Genomic DNA, 18,636 nt, shown 5'->3' with positions numbered 1-18,636 from the left:
AAGCTCCAATATAATAAAATCCAAACTCGTTTCAATGGATTCCGGGATACACCGGAGCGAAGAGGAATGAAATAGCTGATAAGCTTGCTAAAGCGGGTACAGACAAGTCCTTCATTGGACCTGAAGCCGCCAGCTATAGAACAAGCACTGGAAAAGAAGGTAGATAGGAGCAAAACCAAATATTGGGACAACCTACAATGGCCAAGACAGGCAAAGACTCTTCTGGGAAACTATAGCCAAAGTAAGAACAATCTACGAATACAAACAGGAGTTCTATCGGGGCACTGTCGCCTCAACAAACACCTGAAGACGCTAGGCCTAGCAGATAATGCTGCGTGCAGATTTTGTTGAGGACAAAACCTCTATCCACATTCTCTCGAAGCCATACCACATTCTAGACTTTTTGAAAGGAGTGAGATTAATGGATAAGCTGTAAACACAGGGCTCCCCAGTATCGCACCAAAAAAGGGGGACACAATAGATCCTTTGGGTGTATGCGAGACCCCAAATTCATACATACAAAATATACGTAGAAGTTTATTTAGTTGGCCACTCATATCTCCATACCTAAATTACTTAGATTTTTATTTGTGGGGCCCAATAAAAGATCTCGTTTAAACCAATTGACTATAACGAAGTTACTATTTTGTGTAACGTAAGTTTTCAAATTTTATTAGTTCTACATTTAGATAACGCCATCTACCGTCAAATAACAGGATTATTTTGAGCAATTACTGCAGATAGATCAACGTAAGAGCTTTCGATACAGATTAAACTTTTAATTTCCGTTTGGGCGAAAAATTTTAGCTGTTTACACATTTCTCAAAATATCTCGGGACAGAAAAAAGATATCGGCTCTCGGTTTTCGCTATTTTCATGTTAATTTATTCAATTTGACAAGACCTACTTAATATTTTGTGTTTCTATTCAAATTGGTCGAGAGAAATCACAATATTTGAAATATCCTGTGAAATGATAAATGTGCAGATATTGTTTGGAAATTTTATAATCTTAATGCCACTTTCCGGAGCCCCTTTTATTATATTTCTTCCCATGAAGCTGTAATATAATCCGTTCATGAGTTGCTTAGTCGCTTCATAACTCATTCTTTAATTCAGCAGTAGTCTGCCAACCAGTTCTTCACTGTAACCTATAGCTTGTGAAACAGACTGTGAGGTGTTGGTGGCTTGGTGGATAGTACATTCCAGTAGCACCAAAGAACGTTTTTTGGATCAGTTCAAAAATGGCAATCATCTAGATGGTATTTTGGTTTTATCGATATCATAGCTATTGCAACCAAAAGCTTTTGACACACTTCTTTGCCGCAACATTGCCCGAATTTTGTACAGGGTCCAGAATTTGTCTTTTTCTTATACTTCCATTCTAAAATATACTAGACTTAAGGATTTTTATTGTCAATGGAGTCAATGAAGGGGATAGTCAATGGAAAACCAGTTTGCAAAGTGCTTGATTCTATATTTTCCAATAGGCCCTCTAATGGTAAACCAAAAATTCTGAAATAGTTCCACGTGGTTGTAACATAAGTCATCCAGTACAAATATGTTTGAAAGTACTTCCTACTGGCGTTGGTAATAAGATTAAACAATGTCATTATTGTTTTCTGTACAAAAATTGCGGGATTTTGTAGAATTTCTTATGTTTATCACACTTTTAATATAGGATGGACTGAGTAGGTACTATAAAGAAACATGAATGTCTTCATAGTACGGTCAATTTAGACATTCGAAGTTACATAAATTCCCATCAAGCTGAAAATTAGTAAATTTATGAGTTTTTCGCAATTTTCTGCAAAACGGTGAGATTTATCATAACAATACCCTAGACGAAAATTGTAGATCATAAAATTATCTACAAAAAACGTATTAATACTTTTTTTTCCTACAAGCCACTGTTTCTGAGATATAATGATTAAAAAAGTTGTAAAAGTTGTCGTATTTAATGGTTTCACCAATATATTTTCAGCAGTAAACGTTTCCTACAACATTGAGACTTGTTGTGAGTATTTGTAGGAAATTTCTGTTGACTGGTTGGAACTGTCATAAGTTCATCAAATAAATTATCAATTGACGAAGATGTTGCGTGCAATTATTATAGCCATTAAATACGACAGTGAATCTGAAACATTATAACTCTTACAACTTTTTGAATCGTTATATCTCAGAAACGGTGGCTCGTAGGAAAAAAATTATGGATACGTTTTTTGTAGATAATTTTATGGTCTACAATTTTCGTCTAGGGTATTGTTATGATAAAACTTACAGTTTTGCTGATAATCGCGAAAAACTCATTTTTTTTACCTTTGACCTTGAATAAAAATTTTTCCATACACGGAAATGACGGGAAACGTTTAAATTTCAATATCAATTATATTTTAAATAATTCTACCGATTTTCAGCTAAATGGGAATTTATGTAGCTACACTCTTATTTTTTTGGTCTAATTTGACCGGACTATTACTTTCGAAAATATATTTCTACTCTAGCGTTTGCTATTCAAAATTCGAATTTCTTTTACATAATCCAGCGGCAAACTAATAATTTGTTATTCCCATTAAAGAATCACGTTCTACAATAAAAAATGACACGTTTTAACGATTTCTATAAATGTGTTGATAGTTTTTTTTTTCTGTTCAATTTGATAAGACAGACCCCATTCTAATTTTAGCACGTATTTCCTTTATCGCATTCTACAAGTAAAACAATGACGTTTTGGATAAACCAGTTATTCATCAAGAAATCTACTATACCGGGTGCGGTACAGAAAACGAAACAGATTTGATATCTTGAAACTATTTTTTTGACTATTTTTTTGGAAAGGATAAATGATAGAATAGGTCATTTTGATTATCAAACGGAACATATTTCTATTATATCCTCATCGATGTTAATTTCACAAGAACTATGCAACCGTGTATGTCCATATTGGCGCCATCTTGTGACAATAACAACCGTTCCTTATATAAAATAATGAAATTCAAATCAATAATTTTCTCCGCTTCATAAAGAAAATTATGAATACAGTGTGTTACGGGACTGCAAAAAAAGTTGGTGAAAAAGCTGTGACGGAAAAATTTTCTCATATGACCCCCCGTTTCTGCGTTATAGGCCTCTAAAGTTGCGAAATCAGAAGTTGTATTTGAGTACATTTTTTAAATCATACAATCGAATATTATGAATTTTTAATGGATGGTTACGTATCTGAAGGCCAGGGGCGGCTCATACCGAATGGTTAGCGATCCGTGACATCTATAGGGACAATCTGTACAATCTAAAGATAGCAGAAATGAAATTTTCTATCGATTTTTTAACAAAAATGTCCTCAAATAGAATTTATGGTTTAGGAGATACGTAGATTTTTAGATCGTTCGTTATAAAGGGACATTTTAAAAAAATTGTCATAAATTGTGAGAATTTATTGAAAATACTTATAGAAGGTATTAAAACACAATCAAAAAATTTCTAATTGAACTGCACACTGTCGAATGTGGTGACACTTACAAATTTAGTTGCTTAGTCTACAGCTTATCAAATAAAAACAAAAAAAAAACTATAATAAATGTTTGAAGTAGGAACTTTGTACTTCTACACACTTCCGGAGTCTACGGAGGATATTTCTTTGAACTTGGAAGGTCATCCTAAGATTGTGCCGAATGGAAATTCATTTTATCGATAATAGATATTTTATTTATTTATTCATTAGTTCTCCAAGAAATATTTGATTGTGTTTTATACCTCCTGTAAGTAGTTCCAATAAATAATGACAATTTATGATAATTTTTTTCGGAATGTCTCTTTATAGCGAACTGTTTCCTTGTCATGTACAACGATCTAAAAATCTACATATCTCCTAAACCGTAAATGTTATCGAGTTAAACAAAGAATATCTTTTCGTTGAAAAATCGATTGAAAAATTGATTTTTGCTATATTTAGATTATACAGGTTGTCCCTATTCCGTCGAATACACTATGTGGGCACACGTAATCATCCATTAAAAATTCGAATGTATAATTCAAATATAATTTAAATTTAAATGCTTATAACTCAGAAACGAGGTCAGAAACGCTCAGAATAATAGAGGATAACTATAATTTTTCAGTGGTATCAGTTGCTTATGACCTTTAACCAGTAGACGGAATGGAATAAAGGGATTATAGAATATTCCCGTAGGATAGATTGATCACAACATGAAAAGGAAATTGATGGAAACATGAATGTTGCGGAAGAAGTCTTAACGGGCTGAGGAACTGACGATTATGATGCGTGAACCATTCTTAGTCAAAATAAACCTGGTAGTTGAAGATATTAATAATTTCATGAATACATAGGCGCAGTAAATTGATTTTTATTCAATATCATTTAATTGTGCATAGAATTTTGTACCTGCTTCGTTTTCGGTGCCGTTCCGTATACATTAACATTAATATAAAAAAAGTAAATTCTTTCTCATAACGATTTTTTAACAATCATGGTTCGGATTTGAGCTCTTCTCAATGTACTGTGAGTTCATATCAATTATGACTGTAATTCAATGAGAATCTCATCAATAATAGATCTCAATCAATTATTCTCAAAGCGATGATAAAAATTAATAATAATTTACAGCAAAGTTTAAATCAAATACAGTATGCTTGGGAAAATCACGAAGTTTTGCAAATGTAGTAGAGATTGAGCTACAAAACGAAAATTAATTGGGTTATCTATTAATTTTTCTTAAAGAATCAATCTGATTGAATTTAATGCTGCAACGACCCAAGCTGATGCTTTTACAAAGAAAGCTGAAGCTGCGGCTTTGGATTTGTTCCTGTCTGGACATAAAAATTGTTCTGTTGTGGGTTGAAGCTGGGATTAAGAGGGTAGAGTACGATTTCCGTGGCGCCACGATTTAACATCGGTTTTCGCTTAATTAGGCCAATCGAAAATGAGGAATGAAATTTTTCGATATCTCGCTTCGTTTTCGAGATATCGATACTTAAAGTTTGATAATCAAACGTTAGTTCAAAATTCGCTTTATTGAACTGATGGCGTTCAATACTTCGTTTCAAATGAATATTTTATCACTTCAAATTCAATATGAATCTTGTAATTCAATAAACAAAAGAATTTTTTCTAATTTTTATATTATTTACCCTTATACTCCAACATTATATTGAAAAAAACAGTTTTTTCTAACAAAATTAGCCATTTTTGATAATTTTCATCACTCTGTGATGAATATAACTTGACATACGATAAATACATGAATAATTTGATGTTTTTCATAAAGAATTGTCGGTTGTTTTTCATTATTTATAAAATAAAAACGAATATTCAATGATAGTTTGAAGATTTAATTAGTAATTTAATGTAAAAATATTTTCTTTCGAGCAAAAAGTACGTTCTGAATGCTTTCAAAAGTTATTTATTTTTGTTTTGTCATATAATTGAAGGGGCGAGGGGGACGAAGCCCCCCATAAGGAAAAAAATAATAATAAAACAAAACTAAAATAATCCTCACGCGAAGAAAAAGAAAATTCACGATTTTTGAACTTTTTACACTCAAAGTGCACCACAAGAAAGTTAGGTTTGGTTGATATATACAAATATTAAATAAAAATGAATTTTTCCAATTTCAAGTATCGATATTTCGAAAACGAAGGGAGATATCGAAAAATTTTATTCTTCGACTTATTTTGGGTGTCGATTTACAAAATTGCATAGTCGAATCCAGGCGCCACGGAAATCGTTCTCGTGCCGATTAAGATGTTTTGATATAGCCATGTGGTCAAAATAGCTTCACAAAACCTTGGAGTTTACTCGCAACAACTTATAATCCTCTACACGAACCTACAGACACAGAAACAAGTTATAGCTCTTATAGATAATCCAGACTTGAACAAGATTCACTCGACAAGCAGACCTGGCTCACGAACAACTAGTCAATTTATCGGGAAAACTTTTTTTGTCAGATGACAAGTTGGCAAAGATTGCAAAGGAAGAAAAACCGAATAAATCCCGACCACCAGGACGACCATATTCTACAAGATGGTATGAAAGCTGGTCTTCATCATCCCAGCTGCAGCATTGATGTAAACACAGGACTAAGTCCTACCTTAGGATGAAAAAGAAGAAGAAGAAGAAGTTTAAACTTGTGGAAACAACTACCAAGACCAAGACTAAACAGTATAAGATCGATATCCACAGGTATCTCAACAGACACCACTCGAACTGCTCGAAGTGTAATAGAGTTTACTTTGTGGTGTTTGCTTTTTAAATGAAAAAAAAAAAAAAATAATTATTCAACCGGTTTGCTCAAAATATCAAACGTTTTGTTTGGCTATCGGCTCTAAAATTTCAATAAATACAAAAATAATGTTTGAGACTCGTATTGGATAGGATAGGATTTGGAATTTGAACTGATATTTGACTTTGAAAAGGACCTTTAACTGGGATATAATGGGCCTATCAATTACGTAATAGTTCTTGACTGTCAACCTGGTTTGAACAGTATTTATGATTCGTTTTCACAAAACTGAACCAGATCTAATATGAAAAATTTGAAAATCGTCATGAAGAACTCAAAATTCAAATTTAGAGAGAGAGAGAAACTGCTATGAATAAAAACAACAGTAAATTGCTGGTTCGTAAAATAAATATTTGACCGTGGATAAAACTTGGATTCGCTACTACAAATCATAATGGAAATGATGTTAATTTGGGTGAATCAACTTGAAGAAACGCAATAAAACTTAATTTTGTTGAAAAAAACTAGCGCCAACCATTTAAAAATTCAATAAATGACTAGTATACATCAACATAGTACTCAGGGAAAAAAATGCGTAGAAAATTTTTCGTTCGTTGTTTATCGTTGGGTTAAAGAAATTTGTTAGTAATTGTTGAGGCATCAGATATAGATAATATTGTAATTATGTACATTTGCAGGTTAAATGTTTGACTTTAAACACATTTAAGATAAATTAATTATTTTCCTAATATAATGAAATCAAGAATTTAGTTTTATCACTATATTGAATAGATTTTTACATCGATTTAGTTCGAAGAATTCACTTTTTTTAACATTTAATGTAATGAATTACCCATAAAACTTTTAGATCTATTTGTAATTGTGTTGTTAAATGTTTTGTAAGTAAAGATAAAGATAAAAATGGTAAATACTTTTGCAGGCTGATTTAATAGAAATAAGCGAAAAATCTACATATTCGAAAATGATATAATTTTTGTTTTCTGAGAGAACAATTCGTTCAATTCCAAAAAACATAAACGTAGTGAACCGGGATGACTGCGTTTAATTCATTTAAAACTAAATTTGATTGATAAATTGGGTTTCAGTACAGTATCTTTCACTCTGTATAGTATAAAAATCTGATTTTCATATGAAATAAATCCAATATGAATGGACTATAACTCTCAAAAATATTTTGTATCTATATATTATTTTTATTATAATTAGGGGTAAATAGATTTTTTTCCAACAACTTTGAATCGATATTTTTTGTTAAACAATGATAAAAGCCAAAAAAATACGAGTTATAGAGTTTTAGTCTCACGAGGGTTCCTACTTTTTTTATTCGACATAAAAAGGTTGAGACGAGGAAATATATCGAAGAAGAAACAGTTGTTAGACCTACTATGGAAGAAAAAAGAAAAAGATTTCAAAATGGGATCAAATAGGAGGCATTCCAATGAAAAAAAAATCGTATGTTTTGTTTAACTAATTTTGGGACAATCTGTATATACGAAAATAATTTAAAAGTAGCCGTAGAGATGCAGGTAACTAATTCTGCATACGAAGAATTTTTTTCTTAATGTTGAAAACCTGAAGTGCATTATTTTTGGTGTCCCGATTTGCTTCCCTAATTGCCCAATTCCACTATACATTATCTTTCTACCTTGTTAAGAAGATGGAGTGGTTCATATAAATCGGGCAATATTTCCTTATTTTAGGGTTGTGGATTTGCTGAACGAATTATTCTCTCGAGTATAACAAATTTCAGCTTATTGCGAGTGAAACTTCTTGCAAGCCAGTCCATGAATAGTTTTGTTGCAATTGAATGAAAGATTTAACTTTGAGATACGATGTTAAGATTGTATTTCATGTTTTCTTCTAAGAAAAAGTCCAATATTTTATACAAGTACACAAAGTAAAGATAAAAACGATAGCGGCATTTCATTCTCTATTAAACACAAACACCAACACCAAAAATAGTGAAAAAGAGAGAAAGCATAACACTTCTCCGAGGATGGTTCCCGAAGTTTCATAACCATGGATGAAACGTGGGTCCATCACATTACACCCGAAGCAAAAGGACAATCAAAACAATGGACTGATAAGGAAGAATGGGCTCCAAAGAAGGCAAAGACCGTTCTATCTGCAGGCAAGGTCAGGGAGTCGGTTTTTTGGGATATTTTTCATTGACTATCTTGAAAAAGGCAAAGGAATATTATGCGAACTTAATGTACAAAGAAAATGAGGAAAAACGGCCAGATTTGACTAAGAAGAAAGTACCGTTTCATGAAGAAAATGCACCAGCTCACACATTCGTTACTACAACAGCCAAAATTAACGAATTAATTGCTACCTCATGTACTTTTGAATAACTTGACGTTAGTATTATAAAAACTTCTTGGACCGTCCTTATATAATACATTTACTCCTAAATTTACTTCGAAACAGAATAAACAACATAAGACCAGACGAGTGGATCACATTCTATCCATCAATCAAAAGATTAATCGAATAACAAATTTCATCAAAAAAGTTTTTGCGAAAGAATGTTGAAGGTATTCCTAGACGTTAGTCAGGCATTTGATCGTGTCGTTACCAAATCAAATAAATCCCTTCCTACCACACCATTTTACTTATTTTAGAGCCAAAAAAAATGGAAATAACAATGTGAAATACCAAATCACATCTGCCAAAGTCGAGATATACTACAATGTGAATATTGTTGTGCGACATTCCTGGATGTCACTCAAGTATTTGACAGAATCTGGTTTGAAGGTTTACTTGAATCCTATTCAATTCGAAATAAAAAAAGGAAAATCCTAAATCAGATCAGTGAAATTCTAGATGTATAACAATTAGAGTAATTACTGGTTATACAGCCATATTATCTGTGAAGAAAAACCTACACAAAGTTCGTATGTCTTAATAACCCTCAAGATAAGAAAGAATAAAACATCCAGGACTGACTATGGACAACAAAGTATCATTGAGAGAGCATGAGAAGTTTAAATTCAAGGTGAATTTCGTAAATTTGTAGTGAGACTTTTCTTTATATTCGCTGGTAAGTTTTTCTAATATCTTTTTAACTATGGGGTAACGGATAGTTAATCTCTCTCATTCCCAGCATGAATTACTACTCCAGGTTATATGATCCCGCCAACGCGGACCCTCGATCTCTCTTCATTCTAGTAAAAGATATGAATTCAATCTATATAGAGTTGAAAATATATTAAAAAAACTTAAACCGGCGAAAATAAAAGATAGAACCACTAGATCTACTTGGAATTCAAACTTTGGATAGAGGACGTTTTAGACACGACAAGAGGTTTCATTGAATTCTTTTCGAATAGAGTGGAAGGTCGGTAACAAGTTAATTTCTTCAAATATTTGAAGAAAAACTAAGCTAGCTAATGTATAAAATAACAATCATACCTTTGTGGTCTGTTGGATTTGAGTTTTAGGGTTGTATTAGCAAATTCGCTACTTTTAATACCAAATGCCTTATGGTTCGGGTTTGGAATAAAATTATTTGAAGACACCATCCGATAATGAAATAACTAAAAATTGAAACCACAGGAATGCAACGTTACAACTCATATTCATAAGAGACAATTAAAAAGAAACTAGCCGATAGATTCGATGTGAAGTACCTGATGGTTGACAATGATTATATTTTCATACCATACCATCCTAACCATAATATTAACATGTAGAAATGGATTTCTTACTAATGATTGTGTTAATAATAGAATACAAGGTAATTTTATACTTTTTGCTCTAGAAAATCGAAAAATCATCCGATTTCGATGATTTTTTTTTTAAATTTTCGTTTTTACGGTGGAAATGAAAACACTTATATGGGTTTAGCGGCTTTAAATGTTCATGAAAATGCACACATTCACGTATAACTTTTTTCCAAATAATCAAATGAATTTGTTATATTTTTTTTCATAATCTACGAAAAAATTATAGAAAAATATTGATTTATCATGTTTTTACAATTAAAAATAATAACAATTTCTGTTAAAATTGACCTTTTCTCACATATAATCGTTTGTACCTTTTTTATTAAGTAATCATAAAGTTAAATGAATAAAAACATTCTTACAATCACTTATTGTAATCAAGTGTTTGATATTAAAAGTTAACTTTGAAAAATTGAAAATTTTTACAATCAAAAAGGTATCTTACTAAAGTTGACTGTTAAGCCGCGTTCCCACTGGACAAATATTGTTTGCCAAACATTTGTCGAAGATTTCGACAAACTTTTATGTTTAACAAACAATGTTCGCCGGTGTTTTTCGTGTGGACGATATCCCAACAAACATTTCATGTATGGAAGGAAAAGGGGCCGCCATTTTTGTTTGTCTAGAATGTTCCCGACCTAGATCGAAAATTGTTTGTCAGTGACTTTCCCTACCACCTTTTTGGGCTTGTTTTAGTGTATTTCGAAGTGGTTTTCCGGCGTAATTTTTGGATATAAACATTGTTATTTGTATTGAAAATATTCAGTGGAAAAGTGTGTGTGTGGTTTTTCCGCAAAATGAGTAAAAAGTTTTGGAGAATTTGATAAGGTTAATTAACGTTTACGAAGGTAAAACTTTATTGTGGGACCCTAAAATAATCAAAAGAAGAGATGCATTAGATGACATTGCAAAAGATTTTGGTCTAAATAATGTCGCCGAGATTGAAAGAAAGATTGAAACTCTTCTAGTGCAATATAGACGAGAGAAAAAGTTACTAGCAACAAATTGTAAGTCCGGGATGGGGTCTACAGAAAAACAGAAGCCTTGGTGGGGATTAACTCATTTTAATTCTTTGGCTGACAAATAAACATCCCGGGAAACGTTTTCCAGCGTGACTGTAACCAGCTGTTTTCTGGTGATTGCAATACAATACGCTTACCATCAAGGGCTCCTAGACATTGATCGAACTGCCACATGTTTTTGCAGCCCGCAGCAACTACCGCCCATTCTTAGGATGTTGAAGGAACAATTTTTGAAATGCTTTTTTGGGTACCTTGAATAAATACCGAATCAACGAATGATAGTAATCACCAGAAGCCAAAAACACAAGTTTTATAGCCAGACGATCTTGAACGCTGATTGCTTGGCGAAAATTCGACAAAACCTAACTGACTAAAGTATCATGCCGAATCGCAATTGTTTGGTGAAATATTTGCCGAAAATGTTTGTCAAACAATTGTTTGTTGAAATAAGAAATGTTTGTTAAAACTGCATTTTAATCAACGTGTTTGACAAACTTGTTTTCCCATTGTTTGTTCAATGGTGACGCACCTTAAGAGATAAAAAACGAATAAACAAATATTTTTCTTTTTTTCTTCAAAAATGTTTGTTTTTTTGTGGCGCCTGACAAAAAAATATATGAATTGCGTTTGATGCTGAAGATTTTCAAAAAAATGCATGGAAATCGGATGATTTTTCGATTTTCTAGAGCCAAAAAAAAAACGAGGAGACAGCGAAAGTATAAAATTACCGAATACGACAAAGATTAATTACAGGGTTTGGTGAGAAAGTTACTTTGAAGGACAAATCTATTGCCTTGTTGACATAAACAATTTTTTTTTCATAATTTCAAATTCAAATTATTTTAACTGAAAATTAAATGTACAATTATACGATGTTAATGGTTATAAAAAAATATCGTGTCGTCTTATATAAAAAGTATTAATGAACTGGCCTGTTGTTGAGATAATTTACTGTCTATTATTAGGTATCGGTTTGAGCCGCAATAGCTGAAATGTGCAAAACACAACGATTACTTTAAAATTGCAAACTTGGCCTTTACATTCACAAAGCAATGCTGAGCTCGTTTAATTAATGCGCAAAGCTCAAAGCTCAAAATACGTATTTTTTGTATTCAAACAAGTGCGCTGTCGAAGGTTCAATTCATTATTTGAAATTGCGATGTTTTATAAAAAAATTGATAATTGCATTTTTAGGTAAGAATAGATTAATATGTCGTATATAACTTAACTCATAAATACGAGGGCTATCTGAAAAATTCATTCATAAAATATGTTATGATTATCGTTTTGATTATTGACAACGCAATATATAAAACTCAAGAGAAAGATACAATTAACCAGCGATCGTTGTAATACTTACAAGAGAAGCAGTATTATTAAAAACTGGATAGAAATAGATTTATTTAAACATTTCAAAAAAGGAGCATCAGGAGTTAGACATAAAATTACCAGAACCCGTCGCAGAGAGGTCGATTCAGCGGAAAGTCTTCGCGTTAGGTGGCGAAATCATTCTAGGAGGTTGAGATATCAATGCCGAGGTATATAATGGACAGCAGGATGCGAATATATAAGGTTTTAACGGAAAGATAACAAGTTTTAGTTAACTGCAACAACAAGACAATGCTAAACCAGAGAAACTCTTGCAAGGGACAAAATTTGGGTCTAAAGGAGATGTTGAAACTATTTTTTGGTTTCAAGTAACTTGAGGACTGTAGGTAAGTGAACACTGAAACCCGACATTATTTAAGACACTCTTTATAGTTCCTCCTCAAAGAGCCGTTGGAACTTATGGGGTTCGGCGGCCGCTCTCCTCGGGTGCGCCTACGTGGGGGCCGGAGTAAGGAATGGCTAATTCTTATGGGATTAATCCAAGGCGGAAGCAATGCCGAGGGATGAATGGTACCTAAATCCTAATCTACTGTCGCGAACACGTTCCCTTCTCTTTAAAGACTTTGAGCAAACAGGAACTACAAAGCAAATTATCCCCAAAGCATCGATTTCTACCGATATCGCAGCTCTTATCCATACCTTTGCCAGTACCCGGTACAAACGCCGCAATATCAGTGGCATGGAGAAAAAAAAAGGTTAAGAAAGATCGAGCCTGCCGAGACAGCTCAGTACTTAACGGCCTAACCTGCTATGGTTGCCTCGACCTGTAACCAGGGCTTCAAAACCGAAGATCCAAGTAGAGCTTGTTAAACCTTGTGTTCGCACCTAACTTTACCTACGTTGTTACGTATATAACGTTCATATCTATACATAGATATCTGGCAGGACCCGTCAAACCAGTTCTCCTTTTGCAGCAGGCAGCAGGTATGTTCAACAGTTGGCATTTTTCGTTCACCGCTGTGTTTCCACGCCAACAACGATTGAAAGAGGATAAAGCAGCTCCAATCCGTGATCTTTGGACAATGCTGAACGCAAATTTATCTCAGTTGTACAAGCCGAGTGAGAATGTAACAATTGATAAACAACTGTATTCTTTCCGTGGTCGAACAAGATTTATGCAGTACATTTCTTCTAAGCCAGCTAAATATGCATCAATATTTGTTGGATTTGCGACGTTGAAAATGCTTATCCATGCTCCCAAATCAAGGAGAACGTGTCGTAAAAGAGCTCGCAGCTCCGTACCGACGCAGTCGTAGAAATATCAGCATGGAGAATTTTTTTACAACGTTGCCCCTTGCCAAACACATGCTTTCATGGAATTTAACTATCGTTGGCACTTTGAGACAAAATAAACCTTATTATCCAAGTGTCCTGGATCAAATGTGCACTACGCAACGTCGGACACTGAGATGGCCGGTAGCTCTGTTCTTCAACATGCTGGATATTAGCTCACTCCCGTTCTATTTGATTTATTACGGAAATAACAAGATGCTTCCGAAGAGATTAAACCAACGACGATTATTTATGCGCCAATTTAATGGGAACAACTCGCGAAACCATCAATTTAGAACCGGTCGTAAAGAGTTCAAATAAAGCGAAATTACAGCACAAAAATCGCCATTGAAGGTGTGATCGGGCTGTCATCGAGCCCCGTGGAAATCGCTCCAGGTCCTGCTAATGAACGAAATATGTTAGGGAGGATCAAAATCTACTAGCTCCTATCATATTTGCTAGAAAGGAAGAGGAGAAAGACACGGAAGTCATGCTGCGATTGTAACAAACCCGACTGTGACGAACATTCTACAACCTTCGCAAAGTCTCATGAATGCGGGGCCTAATTCATTTTCCACATTCATTTTTATTATTTTTATGTATAATATATAATCACAAAACATTTTCAACGTATAAAAATTGAATCAAACTATCCTGAACCGATAATCTTTTCAAAATGATTTTTTCCCAAGGTGGGTACCGGGATACCCGGGTGCGTCCGTAACGTATATATACTTTACACTCGATTTTTTTTGGATATCGAAAAAATTATTTTATTTCAAACAAATTACCTGCTCACAATTGAGTCAAATAATGAAGATCCGGAGGTTTTTGCCGGAATTTTTATTATTGAACAAGTTACATTCAAAAACGTACCGTGGTGTGCGAACACAAGGGTTAAGAGGTCAAGAACCCTTGGTTCTACGCCTATTTAACAACGAATTGGATCCAAAAGTGCACCCCCAGTAGGGACCGGTACGCGAAAAGAAGGGAATCAATCTACTCTATTCGACTGGTTGGGAATCAAATCTTAATTCGTCTAAATTCAAGTGGAGCTCCACGGGCCTATCAGCAGTGCTTAACGGCTCTTGGCCGTCCTCTACTCTACTGTGAATCCTTACAAGTACCTACAACTACCGCACGAAGTACTGCTTATAATATGAGGGGTTAAGAAAACCCCCCTGTTGCTTTTAATAACTGCAACAATATTAAGTACTACTAGTAAGTTGATAAAAAGTACAAAATGAATAATATACTATTAGGGGCATTAGAGCTCAGTATTCAATTGAAATTTTTGCTGATCTGTATTAGTGATATTGAATATTTAGGCGTCAGTTTACAATTTTGTCATGTTGATCAATGATAAATTTTTTTTATTTTATTATATATATAAAATTTAGAAGTTCAAACTTACACCTCGGAATATTAATCGATGTGTTTATACCCCTTACCTTATGATGGATTTGAAAATGATTTTGTTTCGATGTTATGATTCGTACTCTTATAATTTGAACTTCTTTGATGAAATTAGTTTTCGAATATACATTATCCTGAAACTGTTAAATACAAACAAGAATTTGTTTTCGAAACAAATTATTAATGGAAAAAAATTTTTTTGTTATCGATGTTAATATATAACAGTCACAGAATATGACAAAAAAAATTGCAAAATTTTACGTGTATCGCTGTTCATAATGCGTGAAAGCTTTAGAGCGCATTAACTACTACGACAAAAATTATTTTCTTTACTTACATATACTTCTTCCCATTGACTGACGTATCTCACTAGCCTGGATAAACGCAGAAGTCGTACCAAGGACAATAGTTTAGCGAGACGCAGGATACGTAACGCGCGTCCTGCGTGAAGGATTTGGAAACTGTCGCCGTAATCCTGGAACAGAGGTTGTAATAGTGCGGGTAATTGCAAAGAACTACGAATGCCCAACAGATATCTAAACATTTAACAAACAACCCGCATTCCCAAATAGTAATTAGTAGTATGTACAAAAGGGGGACGGAAAACTAATGTCATTTTCTTGAAATTGAAATCAAACAAACAAGTTTTCTTCCACATGTCTCTCTATATCGGTTATTCTCGGGGCAAATTTCTAAAATGAAATCTTCTCAGTTATCATCGATCATCCCCAATAACCAGCGGCTCTCAGCAACTCGGCAACATGCGTCTGCCAAATTTAGACTTAACCATCTGGATCACAGTACCCAACATACAATTTTTCACTTTGCTGATTCAGATACTGTTGCGTGAATCCTTGTACATCAAACTGTACTTGTCAGAATGTCCCACGACGAGTTAAAACTATCTGTATATGGCTAATTACTCATAGTAAAATCATGAAAATTTCAACGTTTTTGTGAAAAATTTGATCGTTGCAAACCCTTATAAATTATTTTTTTACCATGATACCCTTAAAGTTATGAAAATGGTTTCTATTCGGTTGCTTTAAGCAAGGTCAGACCTATTTGAATCTATGTTGAAAAATGCTTCATTTTATACAGGGTGTGTATAAAAAATGTTTAAATTTTAACTTCATAAATATCAAATTTCTTTAGTTTTTTAAATAGAACCACCCGGTTTTTTCTATTTTAATGCCATTTTAAGTATCAATAATTGACTAATGACTATTAAATAAGTGTCATTTATTACAAAGCCTACTAAAAGTATACATAAAAAATTAAAAGTTGTTCGAAAATAAAATAATAATTTAAAACCTCAAATATTTCGGAAACGACTAAAAGTTGGAATAGGATTAGTAAATACAATTTGATTTGATTTTTTTTACAGACCTTGATAAGATAAAGGAAAATAGTTTTTTGTTTCATAGTACTAGTAAAAATAAAATTAAGACCACACCTACATCTCTAAAACTTTACAGAAAACATTTAATATGTGGATAACGGTAAGATTTAGGTATAGGAAAGTATACCTAAATTGCCTTTTTTACCTCTAAATGTATTAAAATAGAAAAAACCGGGTGGTTCTATTTAAAAAAATAAAAGAAATTTGATATTTATGAAGTTAAAGTTTGAACACTTTTTATACACACCCTGTATAAAAAGAAGAATTTTTAAACATAGATTCAAATACTTCTGACCTTGCTAAAAGCAACCGAACAAAAACCATTTTCATATTTTTAAGAGTATTCTCGTAAAAAAAATATTGATAAGGCCTTACAACGATCAAATTTTTTCCAAAAAAATCAATAACTCAAAAAGTATGCATTTTTCGAAAAAAATTTTTAGACAAAAGTATACTAAAATTTTACGTAGATTTCAAAAATGTATTAATCTACAGGGTGTTTTATTTAAAATAACAAAGTTATCATCTCTGAAAATATTTTAGTTAAAAAGATCGTATGCGAAAACCCAAAAGTAGAAATAGAAAAATTATTTTGCGATACACAGATAGTTTTAACTCGTCGTAGGACACCCTGTATATTATTGAGACCGTAGGATGGCATTTTATTGATGACAAACGACTCAAACTCTTATTTTACGGCATTAAGAATTCCCAAAGAAAACTAATCAGTCGATATTAGAAGAATTAAGTTTAACCACTAGACCATCATCGTTATGCATGAAGAAAATGCTGCAATAGAGACATGTAGATAGAGATGATACTCTAGACACGCTTATGGTGATGGTAAAGTGCAGGGATAAGAAGTAAAGGCCGATGGCCAAAGAGATGATCTGGTCTAATCAAACAAGTCAAACAAAATATCAAATATCGAGAAATGGAAAAACTCAATGAAAGAGGGTTTAGAGGTCACGACCGTCGTGACTATAGAGTCCAGAAGAGAGAGAAAGCAAATATTCAACATCAGTTTTTGAGCAAAATATCTCGATATGTCGTTTTGGATCTAAATTTGTTGTCATTCAGTAAATGTAGTATAGAAATTTCAAAGAACGATATCGGGCGAGTACGGTCGGTGAAGCACCCCAATTTATTAACTTGTTTCAAGGTTCGTATTGCACAGTGTATGCCATGTTGCCAGAAATCTGTATCACTAGTTTGTCCAGGTTTCACCAAATACGCAAAAACGTCTTTTTGGGATATGAATCATGCATCACAGCACTTCGTAGAGATTAAATTCAAGAGAGCCACTGCCTTTTGAGTTTTAGATTCTTATATTGGACCTATTTTTCGTGTACAATGATCAAGCGATCTAAAAACCGTTCTATATGGTGACATTGAATCAATACAATACAAGGTTTGTCTATGTTTGACATTTACTTGCTTTCATTTTTGTTGTTGGTCTCGTAACTATTGCGTCAAGCTAAAAAAACTAAAACGCCGGATGCCCTCTTCTGGTATTTCGCTAGCCAATTAACCCCAAATTGCAAAAAAAACTCTTATATTCAATAATTTAGAAGTGAATAAGTAATAATAACCTCAAAATGTTTTTCAAACAACTTCGAAGCACGCAATGAATTGACATATGACAAGCAAATATCGGCATGCGCAGAAACGACATTACTTTTCAGTCTCCCTGATGGTTTTTTGGATTATTGTTTACTAGATATAGGGTTATAAACAGAGTTTATTCATGCATAATCGTGCACAACCCCTATAATACGTTCAATTAGCATTACCATTTTGGTGCTCACGAAACAAAAATATGGGTTTGATTAATGCACTATAGTCAAGGCAAAAATAAAAGTTTGCTGGTAAGAATATATTAATTTAGATATTGAAAATATTAGATAAATATATAAGGCGTAAATAAAATATAGAATTTGCGTTCCTTTGGGTTAAATCATTTTTAGAAAAATTAGTTTATGTCGAAGCATCTTTCGTGAAAAGTAATTTCATTTATCTCTTCTTAGACCAAAGTTATAGGAGGGCCAATTTATGTCATATTAGAAAAATATTACAGGTAATAATTTGTTTTATAACTTTTTCGTAGTTTTTTGTTACTTTAACATGCAAAATCGTATGATATAT

The 18,636-nt window shown here is 33.0% G+C and overlaps 1 protein-coding gene across 12 annotated transcripts in view; it reads right to left on the bottom strand.

Annotated features, from left to right (window-relative positions):
* LOC130894660 (potassium/sodium hyperpolarization-activated cyclic nucleotide-gated channel 2) overlaps positions 1 to 18,636 on the bottom strand; it is a 147,484-nt gene that overhangs the window by 53,092 nt on the left and 75,756 nt on the right. For 8 of the 12 annotated variants that reach the window (XM_057801609.1, XM_057801599.1, XM_057801600.1 and 5 more), the window contains exon 5: positions 15,427 to 15,570. In XM_057801609.1, coding sequence (XP_057657592.1) covers positions 15,427 to 15,570 — 144 coding nt within the window. The remainder of the gene's footprint in view (positions 1 to 15,426; positions 15,571 to 18,636) is intronic. The other 4 variants (XM_057801606.1, XM_057801610.1, XM_057801611.1 and 1 more) reach the window with 1 other exon arrangement.

The sequence above is a fragment of the Diorhabda carinulata genome, chromosome 5 (genome assembly GCF_026250575.1).
Source record: "Diorhabda carinulata isolate Delta chromosome 5, icDioCari1.1, whole genome shotgun sequence".
NCBI lineage: Eukaryota > Metazoa > Arthropoda > Insecta > Coleoptera > Chrysomelidae > Diorhabda > Diorhabda carinulata.
This window is presented reverse-complemented; position numbering and strand designations above follow the sequence as displayed.